Source organism: Sipha flava, unplaced genomic scaffold (genome assembly GCF_003268045.1).
Source record: "Sipha flava isolate LNK unplaced genomic scaffold, YSA_version1 2_pilon_pilon, whole genome shotgun sequence".
Classification (NCBI taxonomy): Eukaryota; Metazoa; Arthropoda; class Insecta; order Hemiptera; family Aphididae; genus Sipha; species Sipha flava.
Genome location: NW_020272972.1, coordinates 4,319,183 through 4,344,596, shown reverse-complemented (window position 1 = coordinate 4,344,596; position 25,414 = coordinate 4,319,183). Strand labels below are relative to the sequence as shown.

Here is a 25,414-nt window from a genome sequence, read left to right as displayed (position 1 = left end):
TATTATATATACATATATTTACCGGTTCTGTGTATTTATTTAATAATTAATAAGAAATAAATTAATCAACTAAACACTCCTACACACAATTAATATTTATTTGGAAGAGAACTTTAAAGAATAAGCAAATATAACAGTGAGTGAATAGTATATAAAGTTGATTTTAATGTTTGTAAGCGTATTGCATGTTATAATAAATTACTAATAGTAGTACTATATTATTATTAGAATTATTTCATAATCTATTATATTATTAAATATTATTGAATAAGAGAAGAAATTTAATAGCTGATCAACGTTTTGAGATGATTCTTTTATTGAGATTCAATAAGTATTTTGATTAACCTGTCCATTGTATTGTTTTATTTGTTTAGATTTTAATAAAATTAAATAATATTAAATATTTATTTTAATGTTTTGTATCAAATATATACATTTATTACCTGTATAATTTTATAGTTACACTTTCAGCAGCAGTAATTATTTTCAGTTTTCATACTGTTATTGAACATTAAAAATAATACTTTTTTAAATTATTTTTATCATATTTAATCTGTATGAAAAATAAATAAAAACAAACGATACATAAATTACCATCAAATTGACATTTGAGTGGTTAAAAACAATCCCAATAAATAAATGTATATTTTTCTACTATAATTAAAGTCTAATAAGATTTTTCTGCGTTTTAATAACCGTTAGTGTTAAATAAGATCTGTTGTAAATTGTTAATATATATCACTTATATCAGCATTTAATTTAAATATATTTTTTTTTTTTGTAATTTACTTATTGCAGTAAAACCTCGATAAGACAAACATGCTTGGGACCATGATATTTTTCCGTCTTGACGGGGTTAGTTAATTGTATGTAATTTGAAACGGGACCAAAATAATGTTCCGTTATACCGAGGTTTCCGTCTTACCGAAGTTCCGTCTTATCGAGGTTTTACTGTAATTGAAGTTAAATTAAGTTAACGATATTTTTTAACTTCATTTTTAACTTAATTGATGTAATTCTCATGTGCATTAACTTAATTGTTAACTTACTTAAACATAAACTCAATTAACTTAATTTAACTGAGTTAAAAAATATCATAAAAACTTGCCCAGCCTTGATAATAAGTACACAAACGTGTATTTGGTATTAGCTTTATTATATTTTTCTTTTCTCAATAATGATAATCCCTATTGCCTTTTCGGTTTAATCTTTAATATCTGTAGTACGTTATTATAAATTATTATTTATAACTTATAGTAACTCAATACCGTACAACAAATACTTATTCATAAGTAGTTTCACTTATATACATACATTCATATTTTTTAAGTTATATATAATATATATAAGGTACTATTGGAATTCAAGAATCGTGCAAAACAATTCAATGGTCTATAATAATTAATTTAAAACATATTATTTAAAATACTTACATTATAATACAAGATTATAAATAATATTCGATATTTCTGATAATTATTATTATTTTTTTTTTACACAAAATACTATTTTAAATATATGGGTTTTATATAAAGAGAAAAAAACGTAACAAGATTGAAAAATAAATAAATTCGTTAAGTAAGAAGTTATTTTAGAAAAAAAAAGTATTTCGTTATGTACATAACTTAACTTAAACATTTTAAATCTTTGTATCCCCAGTATTACAAATACTATAGGTTTCAACTTCATTATGCATACCATTGAACTCGTTAATTATTGATAATTACATTTTTAATTTATTAACTTTAGCTTTAAAAACACTCTTGTATACAATAAACCGTCAACAAACGTTCATAATATATATTTTCTTTAGTATATTTTTTTTTGGAAAAAAAAAAAATTTCCTCTATTCTTTATATGAGAGTATAATACAATATCGCTATGAAGTGGAAATAAATTATGAAGAAGAAAATGCTATCTATTATTTTGGGCTATAGAAATCTATTGAAACAAATAATATTGCATTTTTGAGTTCCTTGGGTATTAGGATTACACGGGAGCATAATATTTTCCAAGAGTGTCGCCACACAAATTTGGGAACCGCTGTTTCATCGGGTATTTAAAAAACAATCATAAAATTATAATTAAGTTTCAAAGAAAGTTGGTCTCATTTTTTTATTCTTTTTTATCCTACGATATTATACTAACTGATTTATAATCTATGTCAAATTGAACATAATTAGTATACCGAACGATAACAATGAACAATTAATTAAATATTATTATCATTTATCTCATTTATAAAACGGTCGTGAACGGTTGGTAAATCAATTATAAGTATCTATTGTAAATAATAATGAATTCTAACGTCTCAAAAAATCTAACATATCTTTTATAAAACTGTATATAAGTAGAGGTAGAAGTGAAGTTCTCTTACTATCTATAGCTTGGGATTGAACATTCTGTTTCCTAATGCATTATATAATACGCGATTTAAGAAAAGAAAAAAGAAAACAATTTTCATTAAATATTATATAAATTGGTAGTACATATGCAATAAAAATATATTTTATGACTTTTTTTTAATTTATCACCAGTATTAATAATTTTTTGGCGATTTGGTTTTGACCTTCACAAGGCGAAAGAATATATCACTGACCACAATGCTAGAAGTCTTATATATAATGTATAATTTATATATTTATTTAATGCTTTAACAAAAACGAGGTATGTATTGATATTTTTTTTATTTTATTTTTTTTTTTGTTTTTGTTTTCTTTCAACACTTTTTGAGTATCATAAATGATCTCTTTCAATATTTTATTAAACTCGAAATACAGACTGATAGGTCGTATTTCTTTAGTTTTTTTTCGATTTACCTACAAATATAAAATAGTTTTAAATTATGTTAAATTTCATACAGCAAGCGATATTCACATTTCTTTTTATACAAATATTTTATGATTTTGAGTAACTAACCGCAAGAGAAATTATTTATATTTACAAAAAAAAATGTTAAATTTTATTTTTTTTTATAAAATCATCTTTAAGTCTTAAAGGATTTTTGAAGTAAGATAGCGCCAGCAAATTGTCTGACAAAGGAAAAATGTTGACAATTTATTCATATGGATTCGTTTGGTTATACTATTTAATATTTAAACTGTAATACCGTTATGTTCTGATGTATTTACATCAATCAGTAATTTATTTCATTTACGATTTTAGTTATGAAATACGGCAAAGTTGATGAATAGTTACAATTGTTTGTAATCTTTTATGATGTACAATTTTCTTAAAATATTTTTTAGATAAAACAAGTACTTAATATTATGTTTAAGACTTATAATTGTTGTGCAAGTATATAACATTCCTTTATTACGTGATAAATTTGAGTAACGAATAAAATATAAGATAAGATATTCAACGTACCTACTTACCATACCGAGTTTCGTCCAAAAATTTTTCTAAATTTAATAATTCATCATCATCACGAATACGATTTTTTGTTAAATTGTATACAAAAATAAAAATGTCATATATTTTAAAGTTATGGAATAAATAATGATTTATTAATGTTACGCGTGATTGATAATCAATACATATTATATTATTCGAAAATAAATAAAATAACTCAAAATGATACATGTATAAATGATATATTTATACATTAAATAATTTTTAAAAGAATAATATAATTATTTTTAATAAATTAGTTAAACGGTTAAACGGGGCCATTCTAATTACAATAGTTATATGGAAACATAAAAGATTAATATACAGTATAGATGTAGAGTTATACAATATAAATTTATACTATTAAATTACTTAGATATAAATTATAGGTAATAATAGTTAAATACGAAAATATCAATACTATAATTATTTACATGTTGTATGGTTCTAATAAAAAGAGAGTTTTTCCCATTTAATGAATGCTGGAATAACACATTTTACAACAATTATAAACTAAAATATAATATTATGCATTTCAAAGGTCCTAAAAGGAGAAAATCTGATACTATTTTTATTACCTATCACTGCACAAATTACTGTGGTTATGAATCAAATATACGCTCGTTTACGCATGTTTGTACAAAGTAATATATGATACACTCAGTTAAATCGAATATGATGATAATCCATATTATGCTTGAGTTAAATTTAATTATTATTTATAAACATCAGTAATTATTTTTCCATTAAACTGCTTTGTTTAAACGAATTAAATATTTACAAAAGTCGCTATACACAGGTTTATTAATCTCAAGTGGGCGGTTGACATTGATGTTATTGCGAAAAATTGGATTAGAATACAATTAAAGACTAATAAGTATTAGTGAACATTTCCCATCATGTTTCGCGAAAAGATAATAATTAAAATAATAATAATATTACGTAGCTATTGCAGTAGCGCACTAGTAAAGCCTGTATCTTACTTAATATGTGTATGTGAAAAAAAAGTTGTTGTATTGATGTATGTATATATATATGTATATATTTATAACAATATTTACATAGGATTTTATTGTTAATTCACCGCAGACGATGTTCCCGTAATTGAAGTGTGTTGTAAAAATAATTTGATATAATATAACGTTTCCGACAAAACTATTAGATTTCTTTTTGCCGCAATATTCAGTTGTTTGCCGCGAGATTTGTATTTTGTGTCTAACGCGTTAATATTTCTACCATAATTTGCACATTCTATAATTATTTTTCATGCAAAAGAATTCCTATTTTTAATAAAAAAATAAAAATAAAACACAATTTTTGGATTTTCTTCGTGACATAAAGAAAATATTCAACATTAAAAAGGTTAGTTGTTTCCAATGTTTATTTTTTATCAGTTTTTGAAAATTTAAATATACTTAGAATTATTTTCAAACCAATAAGATGTTTCTAGTGTACTCGTAAAGTGAATGATATTTTATTGCAATTTGATACTTGATCGTTCAAATTATGTGTTCTATTATCATGAATTTATCAGTGTCATTTAACTATAAGCAACTAGGAAGTTCTAAATTTGCCATCATAAATTGTTTTTGTAAGTTATTTAGATGTACCCAAGAGAAAATATTGTGAGTATTAAAACAGTATTTATTCTACAGTATTATGGCTCTAGTCAATTCTATATTTCTTTTAAAATATTCGGTAAATAAAGTGAACGTGGATTCATTCACTGTTCTCAGGCAAAAATAGTAGTTCGAATTTAACCGTTCAATAAAAACAACAATTAATAAAATATCAGATCTGAGTTAACAGCAAGGAGAACGATTATTCGAATGAATTATTACTTGACCTTGAAACTGATCAAAACGTGCACAGACATATATAACACAGTTAAAGGTTAATAACCGTATAAAGTTTTAAATAATATTTCGTTTGTTTTTATCGTATTTGAGATAGATAATCAAACTTTATCACGTGTGCAAAACGTTTCTCGATAAGGCAGTGTTAGCTAGACAAACATTGAAACCATTTAGTTATGATAACTATTGGGCGAGGACCGAAACTCCGAACACAACCGTAATCGCGTTTCTAGTGTACTTGGGCGTGTGTTCGTAAGTATGAGAATACCACGTAGGCCGACGGTGCGTTATGGTGACGTTTCAGTGACAGATAGGTCACATAAACCGTTAAATAATTATAGGACACGTAGAGGTTATCGGAGGATAAAAACTAATCGAAATTATAGGGTGGTCGCGGACCCGTCGTCGCAGTTGAAGAGTACGTAAACAAGTAATAAATATAAAAGTACGCGTAATGAACACGCGGCTATAGGCTATATAGCGAGCAGGTCCGAAAATCTTTCGACGACGTTGCAAATCTTAGCCCGGCGGTCCTTATGCAACAGCTAAAGGGTTGACTACCGTCTGAGCTAATCGTTCAAACCATCCCTTCATCCCTCCCGAACTTGTGAGGTAATTTTTATTTTTATTTTCACGTCCACGATTAACGATCGGTTCACGATCGCACACGGTTTTCACTATCTTCTGCGGCCACAGCGGACGCGTTTTAACATTGATCTCGATCCGTTTACCTTCGCGCGCGGGACGTGGATTCCGTTTCCGCTCCTCGCTCTCCACTTCTCCACGTCCTAGGGTCAAGTCCGCGCGCGACCGAGCAAATCACTGTCACGGCCGCGGGTCCGATATACGATGACGTCGACGATTCGGAAAACGTATCGAACGGCCGTATCACCGGTCCAACCGTTGGTTCGGCGAACACCAGCGAAGTGCCGCGAGATAATTAAAAACCGAACTCGGGAGAAAAACGTATTGTATAACGCATGTACACGTTTATATTGTCAAGTCGGCAGCGCGCGCGCGTAACAATACCGCCGCCGATCACGCCCGCGGCGCGACAGAGTTCAGTCACCTGATCGTTGACATGTTTTTGAATGTTTACGCTCGGCCGTATGACAAAGTAGACATCGCTTGTCGTACCGATGCAAAAACAACCGTTTCGTGTAACGGGCCCGAGGCGTTGGTCGGGTCGGGTTAGGATAGGTTATAAATATTCGACGACGATGATTTTCGTGTTAGATATTCTCATTCAAATTACCGTTTTAAAAATTTCGTTTTTTTTTTTATTATTTATTAATTAGAAAATTATACAATCCGTACGCATATGGTACAATAAGCATAAGAGAGTACAGAAATAAACATTAGTATAAGTGATTGGTTATAACTTATAACTAATCTCTTATACTATAACTTATATGCATAAGTATTTACAATAGTCCCTACTTATATATATAACACTAATATTATTTTGCTTGAAATGCGTGAATTTGAACGAAACAGTCGTCCAGTGACAATACTTCGGCGGGAATATTTTTACTATAGATGAACTATTATTATTATTTTTTTTTTTTACATTTAATCTACGGACCATGATAACCAGCATTTTCGTGAACTAGGAAATCTCTAAGCCACATTCGCTCAAGTCTCCTTGTAGTATAATCGGGAAGAGAATTTGAGGATAGCTCGGAAATAAGAGGGTTGATATTTAAAAAATAATTTTTTTTTTTTCTATAGTAATCGTTAACGTAGTCAAAAAACAGCAGAACATTACGTGCCGGTACCTCTTATAATACGTAATTTTTTCCACGTGGTTTACCTATTATATATATACTAGCTGACCCGACAGATGTTGTCCTGTCTTAATTATAAATATCGAATTCCAATTGGTATAATTAATAAAAAAAATATTTAAAAATAAGTGTTTATTATTCTAATGATATATGGTATAAAACATTCTTAGTTTTTCTTTCTTGCGCGTATATAACTGGTGTTACGGACATACATAGATGTAAGTCCTTACTGCTCTTACAACATAGGCGGGAGCACATAAATCGTAAATCGAAAATCGCGAAATGATTATAAATAATATAATATTCGCAATAATAGAAAGGAACTATTAGTTTAAAATAGAGGGTAACGCAAACACATATTATAAAGACAAATAGTATGTAATAAATATTAAAAACAACTATTATAGACGGGCATCAGTAGGACATGTGCAAAATGCGGAATTAACGAGGTCAACTGATTACATAGGTAATCTTGGGTTGAGCGCACAAAGTACAAGTAGCATCAGTCCATATTGACAAATGACAAGTGATTTAGCATTCGCTAGATCCGGATCAGCAATGAGAAACGGGGTATATAAGGGAGTCCCGAATAGACCAATATTCAGATGTGGTTTATACGAGTATTAGCAAGCACCTCCACGCCAGATCATCTTTTAAATTAATCATTTGTACTTAGACAATTTTTAAATAAACAGTTAAACTAAATTGAGTATTTTTATTTGGAATATTTTCCTAATCTTCAACATCTTTACGATTGTTCGACGGCACGCAACACTGGTCATGTAAAAAATATGGATTTTCAAAATTGATACTACAAACACTTAGCGACTGCCATTGAGATTTAACCGTTTCAAGTCGAATGGCATGTCGTTCGGAATCAAAGCGATCCACGGATCGCACGCAATACCTGAAGAACCAAGTGCGATTTCATTTTGCGATCGAATCATCGCCAAAATCAACGATCTTAAAAACATTTTCCCAATCCCACCGGGAGCATTTAAGAAAAAAAATCCGCCAGTTCTATCGTTCGCTACTTTCATTAGCGTATCGTAGACATATTTTTGTTGCTCATTTAAAAAGGGAACGTTTCTCAGGATAGTTTCTTTTAATGCCTTGAAATCATATTGAATTTCGCGTCTCAACTCTTGATTAAATGCGTCGTATATTGGACGATTAAACAATGACATTCCTAATTGTATTAATCTTTGTTGGTAAATATCAAGCACATGTCTTCAATTACAATTAATGCTTCATTGTACATTTCTTTGTTAATTTGCAAATTTGCATTTGATATTCTCAGACGCTTCTGAAGTAATATACCTTAGGCCATATGATCTTTATATTTGTTCCATAAGTTAATCGGTGTTAATAGAAAGCATTTAGACAAAATTATAAAAAATAATGTTCAAAAATGTTTAGCATTTAACGAAATTACAGCATCTTCGAGAATGTAATCCCAATGAGTGTAATTCTCTAGCAATCTCAAACGTGGACAGGCTTCTCTGTACGTGCAATACACCATCAATAGTTCGTAGATTTTGAAATGATGTTGAGCCACGAACACTGACTGAGAGTAAACGCAAATAAAAACATTCGTCTTGGCTGGGATAGACTGTGTAAAGTCATCCTAGTGCATCGGTGAAAATACTTGAGGAGGGTAACTTGGAACTGGCTGTCTTTGTTTCCGTCGTTGAAATTGTTAGGTATAATATCGTGGTATTTCAGAATAAAACTGTGTTCTAGCAAAGTTATCATTCTCGCACATTTCAAAGAAGCTGGTCAATATTGTGGATAGCGGCCTCTCGACTCGTTGTATTACGTTTTCCGTTATAAAGTACACCCTTTGACCAGATGTAAGGCCAAGTGAACTACAGTGTGGTGTCTTTCGTGTATTGGAAACGAAAAAATACGCCAAATCGCCTCGTTACTACTGACATAGTTTCCCATTTGAAAATGAATGATCTCATCGTTTGAATTTTTAGCAGCTACTCCAAACACATCTATGTCACTATCTTTGTACACGTACTATGGATATATTTTATTGATTTTACGGAATGGTAATATTCAGCATTTATATGCGCTTTAAATTTTTTCGAGAGTAACGGAGAAAATGGAACAACTCTACGATTATCAACTTCAATTTCTTGCTGGATTCAGGTTATTTCCGTTGACTATTATTGACTTTCAGTTTTCATCAATAGATCGCCGATAATAAAGTGGATAACCATCATTTCCACTTATAGGTTCTTCTATTAATTGTCTTAGTAACAGTTATTACCTATAATATTATAGGTAATAATATTATTATTATATTATTAATATATATTATATTATATTATTATATAATATTATAATATATATTATACTTTATTTATTCTTATATTCTTATTCTATTAAGTATTCTTAAATTATCTAATTTTTCGAGCAATTTTCTTAATTTTTTCTTTCGTTAAGGTACGTTTTCCCTGCAGCGTCCAGACGCAGCGTCCAAACGCAGAAAATCGAGCCGCCTAGACGCAGCGTCAAGACGCAACGTACGCCCGTTTTCTCTGCATGCGTCTAGACGCAGTAATTTTTGTATTTTTGATCAAATTACACTCATCGAAATTCAATCATAGTGCTTACGACCGTGATCTAATACACACGTAGGTTTCATCACCTTCATCATGATGCAACGACAATTAATTTTGAATAATAACCTTATGATTTGCGAGATTCTCAGACAAGAGGCAGCATTTGAAGATGAATTACTTTTAAGGATGATTCCTAAACCGAGAAATGCACCCAACAGCATAATAGTTACTAGGGAAACCGAAGGATTTTTTAAAAAACTAATTGAAGGACATCTTTTTAATAACGAAGTTAAATTTCGAGAATTTTTCCGTGTAAATAGGGAACAATTTAATTTCATTTTGTCACTTGGGTATCAACTAGTTATAGTTTGAAAATTATTAATTATTAAGATTCATAACAAAATTAACAAAATAAAAGTAATTTCCAATATATCGTAAATCTAATCGTAAAAATAAAAATAAAAATAATCAACTTCTAAAATGATTAAAAAAATATTATTAATTAATATTAATGATATCGAAAGAAAAAATTAGTTAATTGTCATCTTCATAATTATGCGTCTTGTATAGTTCAAATCCATGCGATGATGACGAAGTGGATGGCGATGGACTTGGTTGTGTCACGTGACTCTGTTGAGATGGAAATTGATAATCGAAATATTGGGGCTGATATACTTGAGGTTGTGGACCAACTTGTGGTTGAAAGTTAGAATATTTATCTTCCAAGTGGCTGACAAGAGTTAAGATTTACAGCTTTGCTTCGTTTATGGCACGCGGTGGTAGTTTTTTTACCGACGTCGAAATACTTTTAAAAAACAGATCTACACTATCCTCATGCTGATTACCAATACTTGAGACTAAAATCTCATTTTGTGCCTGGATTTTGGATAATAAATTATCCGTTTCTTTTGATCTTTTTGATAATATTGCACCTCTTTGGACCTAATCCGTTTTCCTGCGTACGATGATATTGATGGTAAATCTGAACATGTATTTGGAGATTCGAATGTTTCCTCGTCGTTTAGCGTATGATTTTGTGTGTCATCTCCGTCTTCAGCAGTTGACAAAGAATTATCATTTTCTTGATTTTTGACGTTTGATGTAGTCCTTTAATTTTTAAACTTTAATTTCAGTACATTATTAATAATTAAAAAAAAATATTTTCATTACTTTCTCTCGTATTCAACTGAATCCATGAACGATAAGTATGAGAGTGTCCTATTCACTTTTTCAGAAGTTGCTGAACCAGTCGATAGTTTTTTTTTCTGTTTCATATATGTATCTCTTATGTTCCTCCACCTTTTTTTGCAGTCTTCATCTATAAAAAATTAAACTATTTAGGTATACTACTATTAACTAATAAATAATTAATTATTAAACTATTTAAGTATTTAAACTTCCATAATTTAAAAGTTTATAATAATAACAATTATATAATCATAACTTGTATTTAAAATAAAGTAGTATTTAGTAATTACATTCAATATGATTTTAGTGATCTAATTAATACATAATCAGACAATTATATTAAGTACGTACCTGTTCTACCGACTTTTTCAGAAATAATTTTCCAAATTTTTTCTTTAAAATTAATATCTTTATGCTTAGGGTGAGCACTGTCAAAAATGTCCCTATTTTGTTGGACATATTCAATTAAAATTTCGTCCTCAGTAGAGGAAAAAACAAATTTTTTCGACATTATCAAACTTTTGACGCAAGAGGTCCGTACGCGACACTAGTCCAGACTAATACTGCGTCCGGACGCACTGCGACATTTACCGACGCGCTGCGTTAAACGCAAGTAGGAAAACAGTCACAACTAAAATGCATGTACCTAGTAACAATGCGTCTAACGCTGCGTCTGGACGCTTCAGGGAAAACGTACCTTAAGAATCTTCTCCTAACAATAACAAACACAAAAAAATATATAATTAACAAAACGTTCTCGCGTGATGGCGTGACCAAAGGAAATAGGGATTCATTTATATATACATAAAAAAATGTTTCTTTCAGAATCAAACTCTTTGGAAATATACATCATAATTAAAAACATTGTTGTATAACTTTTACAATTATACAAAGTTTACAGATGAATATCAGTGACTCCAGTTTGCAGTGCTACAGCTGAAATTTTTCAATAACCAATAGAATAAAAACCTACAACAGATCAACTACAACTGGAAAACGATTATATGACCTAGGTTTAATATTGATCAAAAAAGAAAGTGAATATTTAATGAAATATACAGACAGAATTTAATTTGCATGTGATAAATTGAGAAGATTGCATTTTTTAATATAAATTTTTACTTTATACCATTATCAATGACTAAATGAAATATATTAATTTTAAAATAAATAAACAAAAATTGTTTTGTATTATGTTTAAATTTTACTGTCTTATCCGTATTAATTTTGAGGGTTATATGTATGGGTCCATCCAAAAATACGTTCTTGAATCCGTACCTGGATCTATTGCACTTATATGTGCAAGCATATACACTAGAGCAGTTGTTCTCAACCTTTTTTTGTTCACGGAACACTATTATATATCACAAGTTTTCACGGCACACTCATGCACTTAACACCAAAAACTTTGGCTACGCGCTAAGATATTCAGTTTTATCAATCGGTATTTTCAATTTATTTCCGAACAACTGTACAGTTCTAAAACTAAATAATTCTAATCTACACACGAATGATTTATCTATACAGATAAACAAATGTAAAGAAATAAAATACATTCTGTTTTCAATATTTTTATATCAGACTTTTTTCGCGGCACAGTAGTGTGTCTCGGCACACCAGTTGAGAACCACTGCACTAGAGGTACGCCGACGGGTACAATTATTTCAATGCTTATTGAATCAAGATTTGGCGAGTTAAGCCACTTTTAATTAAACTATTTAACGAGTTATTATTTTCTTTTAAATTACCTAACTTCCAAGTTCTAACTTAAAAAGTTGAATTGTTTTTCGTGCAGTTACTAATCAATTACATAATTTATATACTCATGTTAATTTTTTTTCGTACAATAAATTATTGTTTTTTAATAAAAATAATCGAAATTTAAGTTCTTTTGAAAAGTGTTCAATGTACTATTTTTGAATCCCAATAGAAATCAGACTACGTACTTAACTAAGAATTAAAAAAAAAATAATAATAATAATATTTAATAGAAAAAAAACTATACTTTATAATTATTTACTTTAAAATTATTTTTTCTACCAACTATTTATGTAAATTTCTTTTTTTTTTAAATATTTTACTAATAAATATTAACTTATTTATTAATATAATTATTAAATATTAACAAGTCGTATATAAAACGGCTCATTTAAATGGCGAAATAAAACTCGTTGAAACGGACTTGTCCCCCCTTTCATACCTAGGCATCGAGCTTATCAAGAAAAAAGAAAACACTATAATGGGATAACAATGTTATCATAACATTCATTACTAATTATTATTATCTAAAATTGCTGTTCTTTTCAATTTCTTGTATTATGTATAATAACCAGGGCTCGGGAATTCTAGCACTTAAAATCAATAAAATAAGCGCTTAAAAACATCATTATAAGCACTAAAATAAGCATTTAAAAAATGTAAAATTAAGCAAAAATATTTATTTAAAAAAAAAAAAACTATAAAATTCTAATTAAAAATTAAACAAAATAAAAATCTTCTATTTCAAGATTTTAAGAATTTTATGGATTTTCTGAGGGATTTTTCTGAAAAATAAAATGTAAACTGTTCTTTCTGTTTTTGATCATTCTGACGTTTGACACTCAGTTCCGTTTTCAGCATTGGAATATCTTTGTTAACCCTAAACTATGCCTCGAATAGCGACGAACTATGTGACAACGTAGATAAGATAAGAATTATTTTTATTTTTAATTCTATCAATAACGCTTTGCAGGAGAAAACTATAAAAACGTTAAAACAACTGGTTAAATAAGCAAAATTAATCAGAAAAACTGGAAATAAGCATTTCTTGAAAAAATTGCCGAAAAAAGCACAAAAAAAAGGGACTTTCAAATTTCATAATTGTACGAGTTATTACTTGACATACAATTCTATAGCACTCTGCTAAATTTTAAGTCAATCCATAAAAATAAGCAAATGCTTTAACTCCCGAGCCCTGATAATAACGTGCTATATTTAATTTTGTACAATTTTCTTAATTAATTAAGCAATTGAATATAATTCAGTAATTGTTGAGCTATAATTGTTCTTACTAAAAACTCCTAAATAATAAAAAGAAAAAATCGGGATAACATGAAATGGTGTGCCGAGGTTATCGACACCCGGATTTTTATATAAATATCAAGTTATTTAACATTAAATAAAAGTAGTACAATTAATTTATTAAAATTATTCGCGGCCGGCGGTATCGGACATGAGCAGGTGCGATAGAGAATTGGATACACGGTCGACAGCAAACTTAAGCAAGCGAGCGTATCGACCGAGATCACTTTACCAGCGGACACTTGAGTAAGCGCGCCGGAAAGGTTTGTACGGATATTGGCCCTGAAAAAGACCGTTTTTAGTATCGACGAATAGGTCCACGAATCGCGGATCCCCGAGTGTAAATGCCGCGCCGTGAACGCCGCAATTACCTTCGTCGTATTTGTCGTCGTAATTGCAGTCGAGTGCTTCTATTCTTCTTATCTTTTGAATGTTGTGAATGAAATAATAGAGTGTCGATGCTCTGAAAAATGACCGGTATATGTACTCAATCAGACATCGACGCTCCATTCTCATTGGTTGAGTTTTTTATCGATCCAGTCGACTATGTAAAACGACACTATTCTTCCGCTGTATTAGTTGTCTTCATGCCGTTTTACAGCGTCACAATGATGTTTTTGGCGGTCCTGAAAAGGGCCATTTTCGTCCGAGCGCGTGCTCCGTTACAAACATCGGAGGGAGAACAACGTGTATCGTTTTGACGAAAAAATAACCGACAAATCGCATTCTCGTGTCATCGTATTACTCGTATACTCAGAGTTGAGATGTTGAGATTTTTGATTTTGTTTTAAACAGAGTTTAAAACATATTTTAATCATTTAATTTAATCAAATGCTTTTTGTTTTAATCGTTTAAATCATTTGATTTAAACAATGTAAAAAAAAAACCGTTGTTTTAATCAGAAAAAACATGATTTTTGGCGTATAATCTACCACATACAAATAAGTTTTATTAAATTTTTTGCAATAGTTATTCATTATTTGATTTTTTATTGTTCTGTGATTAAACGGTTTTTACCTTATGATCTAAGGTGTTTGAGATTAAACAACTGTAGATAGTGTAATCACAGAATATATTATCATTATAGCATGATACAAACATTTTTTTTAACTATGCAATATTTTAATTTTTAGTTGATTATTAGATCATTTGAAAAATAGGAAACGTAGACACAAAAGTTTTATCACATTCTAACACTTATAATCACAATAATAATAAAACAATTGTATAATATTGCATGGAGACTAGAATATAATGCTTAATGTTATGTATTTTACTAGTATTTATTAGTAAATAAATGATTCTATTAATTCATACAGCATTAAAGTATACCTAATAACTAGAGTCCGGATTTATATGCATTTGCATGTTTGTACTAAGTGTATGCACGTCTATGAAGGTTTAAAATGTCCGCGATTCATATCACACCGAATTTAAACACTACATTTTATTTTGCATATTTTGCATATTTCGAGAGTTATTGCATATTTGTTCATAAATGTAAAAATGCAAACATTTTTATATTTTTTTTTAAGTTTTATATTGGTATTTTGAGCGTAGGTAACTTCAAATGATATAAAATATTAATAAAATCAAAAACATTTATTTTTAGCTTTTTTTTTTGTATTTTCGTTTTTAAGTTTCCTAAAAGTTTTAGGTTGATTTAAATTATTTGAAATATAAAGCAATGGATATTATCATTTTTTTGTTTTTGATAAAATATTTAGAATTTTATTTGGTATAAAAATTTGGTTTTTTTTAAAAAAAAACACATTTTATAAAGTGTAACATAATGCATATAATTGCATATTTAGTCATCTTTTCTTTACATATTTGCATCATATTCGAAACTTTTTAAATGCATATAAATCCGGGCTCTACTAATAACTAATCAAATCAAAATCAAGTCTACAGTAATCACTACTACAAAAAAATCTCAACGTACACCTGCATTAGTTGCCAATACTTATTTTAAATTTAAATTTAACATACTTATTTTTATTTTTATAATTTATTTACATTCCAAACATAGTATACTTCTGTTGTTACATTTTTACTATTTAGTAATTTGTATGTTATTACTTTTTAATTATTAGTATTATTACATTATTACTTATTAATTGTTCGCCGTAGAACACGTAGAATACTAATTGCAACATTATTTAATATTATATTTAATTATTTAATTATTCTCATTTAAGTACATATATTATATTATAAATTAAATTATACCAATAATTTTATTTCGTTTAATATTCGATTAAAATGTGTTTTAAACATGTTTTAAAACGATTAAAACTTTTTTTTTTTATATATAATAAACATGCTTTTATCAACTCTGATTATACCTACCGTCTTACAGTGTTCCAGAAAGTTCATTACAGGAGGCAAAATTCGATTTATTGAAGTCACCCTTTAATTATAGAATTTTTTTAATTGGTGGATAGTAATTTAATAGTCAATATGGATTTTTAAACGCCGTGTAGTTGTAGAGTACGAAATAATCTCGGTATTTGAAGAGGTTTTCAATAACAAACTAATCGTTCGAGTGTGTTATGATTCTCATTGTCCGCTGACATGAACCTTTATCTTATATTTTTACCGTTCAAAAGAAAAACACTATTGAATCGGTATTGTAATTCACGAAAATTCTTTCAAGCAATAGGTAATATGATCGGAGCTAAGAAATGGCTCGGATGAATTTGACGAACGCTCTTAAAAAATAACTGAACTCTATGTTCGAACTGATCGTCCGGAAAAAAAAAAAAAATAAAATATTTTACGAACAAACGATTTTGTCGCCCGAAAAAACTTGAAGTCAACTCTCCCGAACACCCGCGCGTTATCGTTTCCGTACGCGCGTCGAACGCGATCCCAAGGCCCGTTCGGTCGGCCGAAAAATAATCCCACTCCGGCCGGGGCGCGCGTCGTTTGTTGCGAACCGCTCGCGCTCACGTGTGCAACTGCACCAGTAGTGGTTTTCGCCGTCGTCGTCGTTCACTATATATACGCGTCGAATCCGCGCGCGATAGATCATAGTTGCGACGGCCCAAGCAGCGCAGACGACTTTCCCGTTAACGTTACGATCGTTTTTCCGGTGTTTTCGACGCGCGTACCGTATCGTTGTAAAAGAAAAAAAAAACTAAACAAACTACATCGTAAACGGTGCGAAAATATTGCTGTTGTTGTTGTCGTCGCGCACACGCGCACGTCCCAGACGTTTCTTCCCGTGTACGTATGTATCGTTTTTATCATCACTACTACCGTTATTGCTATTATTGTAATTATTGTTATCGCTATTAAAATTACTACAACAATTGTATTTACCGGTCGATGTGAACGTGCAGTGCACTCGACGAACTCGACGCGTATCTATCGGTTCCGCGTACTCGTCACGGCCACTCGAAATCGGTAAATCCGTAGGAAACCGAATTCGCAACAACAGTTCCATAACACGCGGAGACGATTCGATTTTGATTTTACACGTACGTCTTCGCGCGTGTGTTTCGTGATTTTTCGCGGTGACGTCGACGAGGGTACGTGATTTGTACAATATAATTGCAATCGATCATTTTTCCATCGACACCGTGCGTGATAACTCGTAAGTTTAGTTTTAGTCAGTCGCGTCGGTTCGGCTGGCGAACTCACTGTCGTAACTCAATGCGCGAACGAACGATCTAACATCGTTGTTTGCTGTTTGTCCCGCGGAATGCTGCACGTTGGTTTTTTTTTTCTAGGATATTCCGGAAAAAATATTCTGTTGCTCTTGAAAACGACTGCATCGCGTGTTCGAGGTCGAGTTACGATTCGAGCGTAAATACGTTATGAAATCCGAGCAACTTTTACGGTGGTCACTTAAATGATTTCCCGAACTACCAAAACGTTGTCGTTGCAAAATGGGAACATTTAAAAAACCGTACAATTCCGTTTCCTTCGAGCAAGCGCTTAGATATTTGAAACTTCGGCTGTGTCGAAAACTTTTTCGTATAGGTTTTTAGATTTTAAAAGATTTTGGTTGTGCGTTTTGACGATCAACGATATTCTTTATAGAGATGTTAGAGATTTATACAAATAATAATAATAATGATGAACATTTAAAACCCGTGTCCATACAGCGTTTTTACGACTCGACAGTAAATATCAAATCACATTTGTTCTGTTAATACTACAAAATTTTCGATCACATAAATTTTACATTAAAATGATTTTTATATTCGTAAAATAATGAACCCTTATAGGTACTAAAATAATTCAAGCAAAATATTTAAATAATATTTTGTTTTTATTTTTAATTCATAGAACGATGTGTTATAACTTATAACTTCATAAGATTATAACATTATTAATAATTCTGTTCTGGGTTTTTCAATATTATCCTATATACAACTGCATTGATTCATGACATCGAAAGATGACTTATTATCAAAGTATATGATTGTAATTATTCCAATAATCAATTCGTCTGAGAATTTAAAACTTTTAAATTATATTTTCACGGTACTAATATTTTTACGTTTGGTCAGTGTAACTGGTTTAAAAACAATTACACAACATAAAAACCTTTTTTAAAAATACACCTGTGCGAAACACGCATTTTATTCGTTTATTATTTCATTATTTATTTATTTATTTTTTTGTAACATCACTGTAAAATAATAAATTTTGTTTTGCGTGCAAAATTTTAAATGTTTCCTCAAATAAAAATTAGTTAACTTACAACATGAATGAAAATACAATATATCCAGGCATAAGATATGTACTTTAAATGATTATGAGTTAACGAATTATATGCGTTTTATATTTAATAATTTAACTACAGTTCCAAATTTATTGATTTTCAAAGCACATAAAAAATGGGAAAAATTGTAGTATAAAACGCTGCATACAAGCAAACTTAAATTTCTGTAGTGTTTGATGTACTAAAGAAAATTAAAATCAATCAACAATAATAATTAACAAGTCTATGCACAAAAAACACTCCTTAAGAAAAATGTCATTACAAATTATAAATTCAATTCAATCTTAACATTTACAATATCCATAATAAGTTGCTGACTAATACATGAAAGGCTGGTGCATAGCGGGAAACCTAAGTGATGGCCAGTGTTATTTATCGTGTTACATGGTTGATAGGCAAAAAAATAAACTTGAGATCGGTCGGGAAAAAAATTCGGCAGTGAAAACATTGTACTTCTGAATGTTAATAAATCAAAACCGTTACAAAAAAAGTATCGAAACCTAGAAATGTGTTCGTGATGTCAAGGATTCTTTTTTAGACACATGTACAATATGCTCATTATCGATATCATATCGGTTCCGTACACCGATGCTCCCTATATCGATCGTATGATTTTAAAATTAAGCAAATTATAAATATTATGACATAGAATAATTGTATTATTATAACCAGTGGCGTATACATTACTTTTGTATGGGGGAGGGGATTATTTGCAATCAAGTTATTATGGAAGGAAAATTCTTAAACCTAAGTATCTGCACATTTAAATAATAAATAATAAAAGATATATATATATATATATATATATATATATATATATATATATATATGCAAAAATTAAATATTAACTTTTTGAATTCATTTCGTTTAATTAGTTTTGGGACCGACCGCGTAAAATACAATTATTTTATTTATTGTGAGTTAAATTAATTTAGATTTTGAATATTTACTTTCAAAAAAAAAAAAAAAAATGTAAATAATTTTTGAACTTGTACAGTTGAAAATGTGACTGGAAATTTTCACTGGATGGATATTTATATTTAATTGAATTTAAATGATAACCATAGACTCACAAAATTGGGTATAAAATATATTTACCTGATTAATTGATCTGTACTATACTGAAATATATAGACTCCAATATTCACAGGCGTGCCTAAGGGATCTTCAACCCCCCCCCCAACATTTTAAAGGATTTTAAAAAAGTATTACTTAATATTTTTGTAAAATTAATGTTTAAATTATAAAAATTCGACTAAGTTATTCATATAAATCCACTGTCGATTCATCTATGACTAAAAAATAAAATATTGCCAATATTATTATTTTGCAAAAAGAATACGTGGTCGTTAAAATATTGAACTCCCTCAAAAAAAAAAAAAAAATATCTAGGTACCCTACCAATATTGCTAGCATTGAGATTAGAAAGAGATAATGTTTTTCCGAACTTGTTATTATTATCAATTATAATTATTGACTAAATGTTAAATAAATTAAATCATAAATTTTCTAAATTATTATTTAATAACAATCATATAACGCATAGCTTTAAACTGTCAACGGTGATTAATAACCCTAGTAACCCTAGTAATTACTAACCCTCAAAATATGCTTTTAAAAATGCTGTAATATGCTATAAAATATGTATTTATTTTTAAATATGTACTTAAATATTCACTTAAAATATTGTTTAAAATGATGTATAAATATGTGAAATGTATGATAAATGTAAAAAAGTTTGGCATTTATAATACCACCAATTTCGTTTTATGATTTTTTTAATGTGGTTTTTGCGTTTTTAATTTTGATCATGACTTCTGATAATATGTAATCTTTTGATTCTAATATTTTTATCGTGCTCTGAATTATTTCAAAATTTGATTTAATATAAATTAAATTAGCTTTCAAATTAGGATCTTTTATCAAACCTTGTGATTTTTTAATTGAAATAGAGTCTTCACTATTCAGTCGAAGAATTATTTCTTTAATAATTTCCAAGTTGTCACAATAATAAAAAGCTGCATTTAGCCATGTATCCTAATACGTTAATATTGGTTGTGGTGGAAGTGTTAGATTAGGGACCATATTTTAAAAAAGTGTCGTATGCGATGGAGCTTTTAAAAAACTTTTTTGACGTCAGAAATGAGTTCATCAACTTAAGGGAATTGATTTCTTATTTCTTCGGCAACCTTGTATATTTGACCGCAATTTTATCGATATTATGAGGCTGTGAACGTGAAATTACGACAAAAACGAATATATGTGCTATTAATAATAATATGCACTATAAAACTACAAACGTGCATTGAATATGCATTTAATAGATTAAAACGTTGAAATATGCAAAATATACAAAGTAAAATTAGTGTTATTTAAATAAGAAAGATCTAAATCGGGGACAATGCTCATCAGATTTCAAAAAGCTTATTCCAATACATAAATGCATTTGCATATAAATCCTATCCCTAGTGATTATAAACAATTTAATATGATTTACAAAAATTTATATGGATATAAATGTATTTAATATAATATTTTACTATTTTATTTAAACCTTATTAGCTATCGTTTTATTGAAATTATATTTCACAATTATGCTTTAGACTTAGTTAATTGATCTCTGTTTTGAAAACCATACCACATTATCAATATCAATCATTTTTATTATAAGAAATTTTTGAGCTTTAAAATAAAACTTTATTTGCATTAAGAAAAATATTTGTTATGGATAGTATGATCTATCAAAATATTATTAGCTATACATAATTATATAGCAAACACAATTCGAAGAAAATTTCACATTTCAATTTCGTATATCATATAAAAAATTATTATTATATATACTAACTGTACTATATCTGTGTACTCATAGATATTATTTTTTATTAAGTCAAGAATTTAATTTAAAATTATTTATTTATTTTATTTATTTTGAATACGCGTCTACAATAATTGTGTACATTAAATATAAATATGACGGAAACGTATACATAATATTCAAATTTAATTGAATATCAAATTAATTTACCATTGGATAGAAAACGTGTAATATAAATAGTTGACTTTGCGCAATAGTTTAAAATTATTAAAATAAGCAGAGATTAATATCTAGAGAAAATGTTTTTTAATAAACCGTTTGACTCATGGTATATGAATTAAATTAAAATTAATTTAATACGCTGTACCAGTATACACGTAATAATTTCGGAAATGCTTCATGAAGGTGTACTATTTATAATGTACATCATTTTAAACTTCGTAATATATTAACATTAAATGTGTATACTAATAATTGCCTTTCGATAAAACAATTCTGAATAAACAGTAATGATCGGTATAACACCGAGTAGTAAGATGAAATCTTATATAAATAAAAAAAAAATGAGAATGGACATTTATTGCTGATTAAAATATCACGCAGATGTTATTTTAAGCAAAGATAATAAGTATAATAATACATGTATACACCAATAGAGGTATTTTATGATATTTACAACCACAATGACCATGTGGATTATATTATTAAAATGTTTCTCAAATAACACTTAGATTAAATGTATTAATTTTACGGGCCAAAAACAAAATTTAAACACCATTATTATAATTTGATCTTATCTTGTCTGGAATAATATTTTGCAGGCCCGTAATATATTAATTCAGTATGACAGTTCGTAAGCAGTCAATCGCCAACATTTATAACTGATAACAATGTTACACGATTGATTGTTACGCGCTATAACCAAAAGCTTTTGTTTATAAATTTAAAACAAATTACCTTGGCTCGTGAATTCTTAACTAAAATAATACAAAATAAATAAATAAAATTTCAGTCAGTAATGAAAATCATCAATGTCAGCATGATATCACCCGTTGGGAGTGAATCGAAAATAACACGTTAAAGCATGATAAATATAGTATCATGGTGTTTTGTGTTCGAAAATGAATTCAAACTTAATGTTCTTGCATACAATTTGATAAAATTTTGTGTAAAATAATTACACATTTTTAATTAATATTTTTATTTAATTATTTTAAATTTTGTACTTAAGAGATTTAATCCCTTCGTGAAATAATGTTCATGATAATATTCTTTTATGAAAATAATATTCCCTTAATAAACAAGTCATACAATTTCATGTAATTTGAATCAAAATTAAATGTAGTTCACAATTTTACGTCGAAATAATATTCTTTTATATTTTAAAATAATTATTATCAATTGTTTTTAATTAATGTAAATCATATTTTTTTATTTATTTTTTTGTAAACCTTGAAACTGATAATAACTGAACATTACTGTACAATTTAAAATACCACAAAACAAAAAAAATCATAAAAGATGTATCACATTGATAAAAATGTAAAAAATATTATAACAATAAAAAATATGGCTTTTTAATATTATAACTATATAAACTATACATCGCGAATACTTACTGCTATTAGCTGTCCTTGGACGATTGACATTAGAGAATCTAAACTAGTCCTATAATACGATATTTTATGAGTTTTAAATTTTATTTATATAGAACTAATTACATATTTAATTTAATTCATTTCAATTTTATAAGTTTGCAAATAACTATATAAACTTTACGTAGATTTTTTTCATTTAAAATAATTTTATTAAAGTTCAAACCCATTCGTCAAATAATTACATATAAAAATATATCATGAATTCATATTATAGCAAATAAGAAAACCGAAAAAACAAAATACATAGATAAAACTAATCGATTTAAAATCATATTTGTGTAGCTATATATATATAATAGTAAATTTAATTACAATAATTTATTATATAATCTCTAATTTTTAACTAATTTGTTTCCTCATAAAACTGTCATTCTCGTCGCTCTTGTTCTCATAGATTTTCTATTTCCCTATTATTATTTGATTAAGATTTAAAAGTTTCCTATACTTATAAAAAATACATTATTACATAATTATAAACCAATATAACTTTTACAATATAAGTTTATGCAAATCCAATACTTGAATTTATACGAGAATATATTATATTCATTAAAAATTATTACATCGGTCGAATGAACATACGTTGGTGTATAAAGTCTCATTTCCAAGAATATGTTGCAGATTACATTCACGTATATTGACTAGCCATAAAATAATTAAGAGTACGTGATAAACCAGTAATTTAAGCGTATAAAAATGTTTTATGCAGGACAAAACCATTCAGTATAAATTCATATTAACCTTTCCAATGAATTTACATTTTACTAAATAAAAGCTCTAATTATTTGTACTACAGCTTTTTTATTTTTTCACCAACAAAAATGGATTTAATCATAGAATAAAATATTATTTTCATATTTTCATTGAAAGAAATAAATCAACCTCTACTATGAATTTACACTAAACGATTCTGCTCAAAAATCGTAAGAACATAAAATTATTTTATTAATCGATCCATGGACACGATTACGATGTGCCTGTATCCACATCGCCGTCAATCTATTGAACGTTACACCCGAACTATACTTTTAAGTACGACGTCCTCTAGAGATTATACTTCAAATATTTAGAGATTTTGACCGATATGTTATTTAAATTAAAACACGATCAATATTTTCAGATTAAATCGCATTAGTCCGGATTTCCAAACTCAATTTACTTATTCCGAACGTTAGACCTAGTATACGAATTACAGTTCAAAACCTTATGCCTAACATTGTTTATATCTAATCAAATTTTAATCGACTGAGATCAGAGGTTAATTAATACGATGATTGAGTATACCTATTGGGGGAAAAAAATAAATGCATATTTTACACGCATGTACGGTTTAAATTTTAATCAATTAAAAAAAAAAATTCTCGAATCTCTCACGCCATGGATTTCGACAAATAACAGAACGCGTCATTTTTCATCCGGTCATCGACACATAGGTGTTGGTGAATCGAACGGATTACCATAGCATTTTGTCCGTTTCGGTTTTGTCCCGGATGCGGATTCATTTGGATTTGACGATCGGCGTGGCATATCCACCAAACACTCCCCTTGTATACGCCACTAATGAGTATACACCGATTATAAATAATACATTTATATTGTTATTATTTTTTCTTCTGTTCACTTGATCCTGATGTAATAGTTCTACTACTAGAAGAATGAAGTAAGAAAATTATCAACAAAATGGTTGGCATACATTTTTTTAGAGTGTATGATATACGATTAATTGATATAATTATAAAAAATAATTTAAAGACAGTCTACTGAATCAAATATTATATTTTACTATCTAGTACCGAAACGCAATAAAAGTTGATTCCCTAATTGCCACCCTTATATTCATCTAATTAGTTGATTTTTCTCGGGCATGCCCTAAATTTTAAGTCTGAGTACTCCTATGGTAACGATATTATAATATTATTATCTAAGTAAATTATCATAATAATGATCGCATTCCGGAAAGAGGTATCCCTCGCAATATTATTTTAAAAACCGCGTGCGTTTCAGATTTCCTAACACAAGTTTAGAACACTTTACATTGCCTTTTCTTCGTCCGTCCGTCGCGGTTACCTGTACACGATATAAATATATATAATATCCGGTATTATTCAGGTTTCGAAATACCATTGATTAGGAAGGCCAATGTCACATTTTGAAGCAATTAAGATTATTGGGCCAATCTTATTGTAGTTAAACACAAAATGAGTCTTACACTGAAAAAAAATAAAAAAAACTAATTACATTAGATTTTTCGAGCTGCTATATAAAATTTAAAAATTGTATATATACATTAAAAATTGGCCACATAAATGTTTAAATCCTGAACATTGCCATAATATTACATGG

The 25,414-nt window shown here is 28.6% G+C and overlaps 2 protein-coding genes across 7 annotated transcripts in view; one reads left to right on the top strand and one right to left on the bottom strand.

Annotated features, from left to right (window-relative positions):
* The window catches only part of LOC112686138 (sodium-independent sulfate anion transporter-like), a 44,549-nt gene that overhangs the window by 9,232 nt on the left and 9,903 nt on the right, over positions 1 to 25,414 (top strand). The window contains exon 1 of one of the 6 annotated variants that reach the window (XM_025558306.1): positions 4,738 to 4,755. The exons of 2 other annotated variants lie outside the window; for them this stretch is intronic. The gene's annotated coding sequence lies outside the window, so the exon portion shown is untranslated. Of the gene's footprint in view, positions 1 to 4,737; positions 4,756 to 16,813; positions 17,093 to 17,377; positions 17,459 to 25,414 lie in introns of those variants that run through there. 3 more of the 6 variants (XM_025558301.1, XM_025558300.1, XM_025558302.1) reach the window with 3 other exon arrangements.
* LOC112686140 lies at positions 10,116 to 11,489 on the bottom strand. The gene is made up of 3 exons (XM_025558308.1): positions 11,149 to 11,489; positions 10,780 to 10,927; positions 10,116 to 10,716 (listed from the first exon to the last, which is right to left on the bottom strand). Exons 1-3 carry the CDS (start codon positions 11,306 to 11,308, stop codon positions 10,467 to 10,469), a joined length of 558 nt encoding a protein of 185 aa, XP_025414093.1. The 5' UTR covers positions 11,309 to 11,489; the 3' UTR covers positions 10,116 to 10,466.

Excerpts from the sequence above, each read along its gene's own strand:
- LOC112686140 (XM_025558308.1), bottom strand. The coding sequence starts at position 11,308 with ATGTCGAAAAAATTTGTTTTTTCCTCTACTGAGGACGAAATTTTAATT. Across the intron at positions 10,928-11,148 it reads TGAAAAAGTCGGTAGAACAG|ATGAAGACTGCAAAAAAAGG; the intron begins GTACGTACTTAA and ends AATTTTTTATAG. Across the intron at positions 10,717-10,779 it reads TCAGTTGAATACGAGAGAAA|GACTACATCAAACGTCAAAA; the intron begins GTAATGAAAATA and ends TAAAAATTAAAG.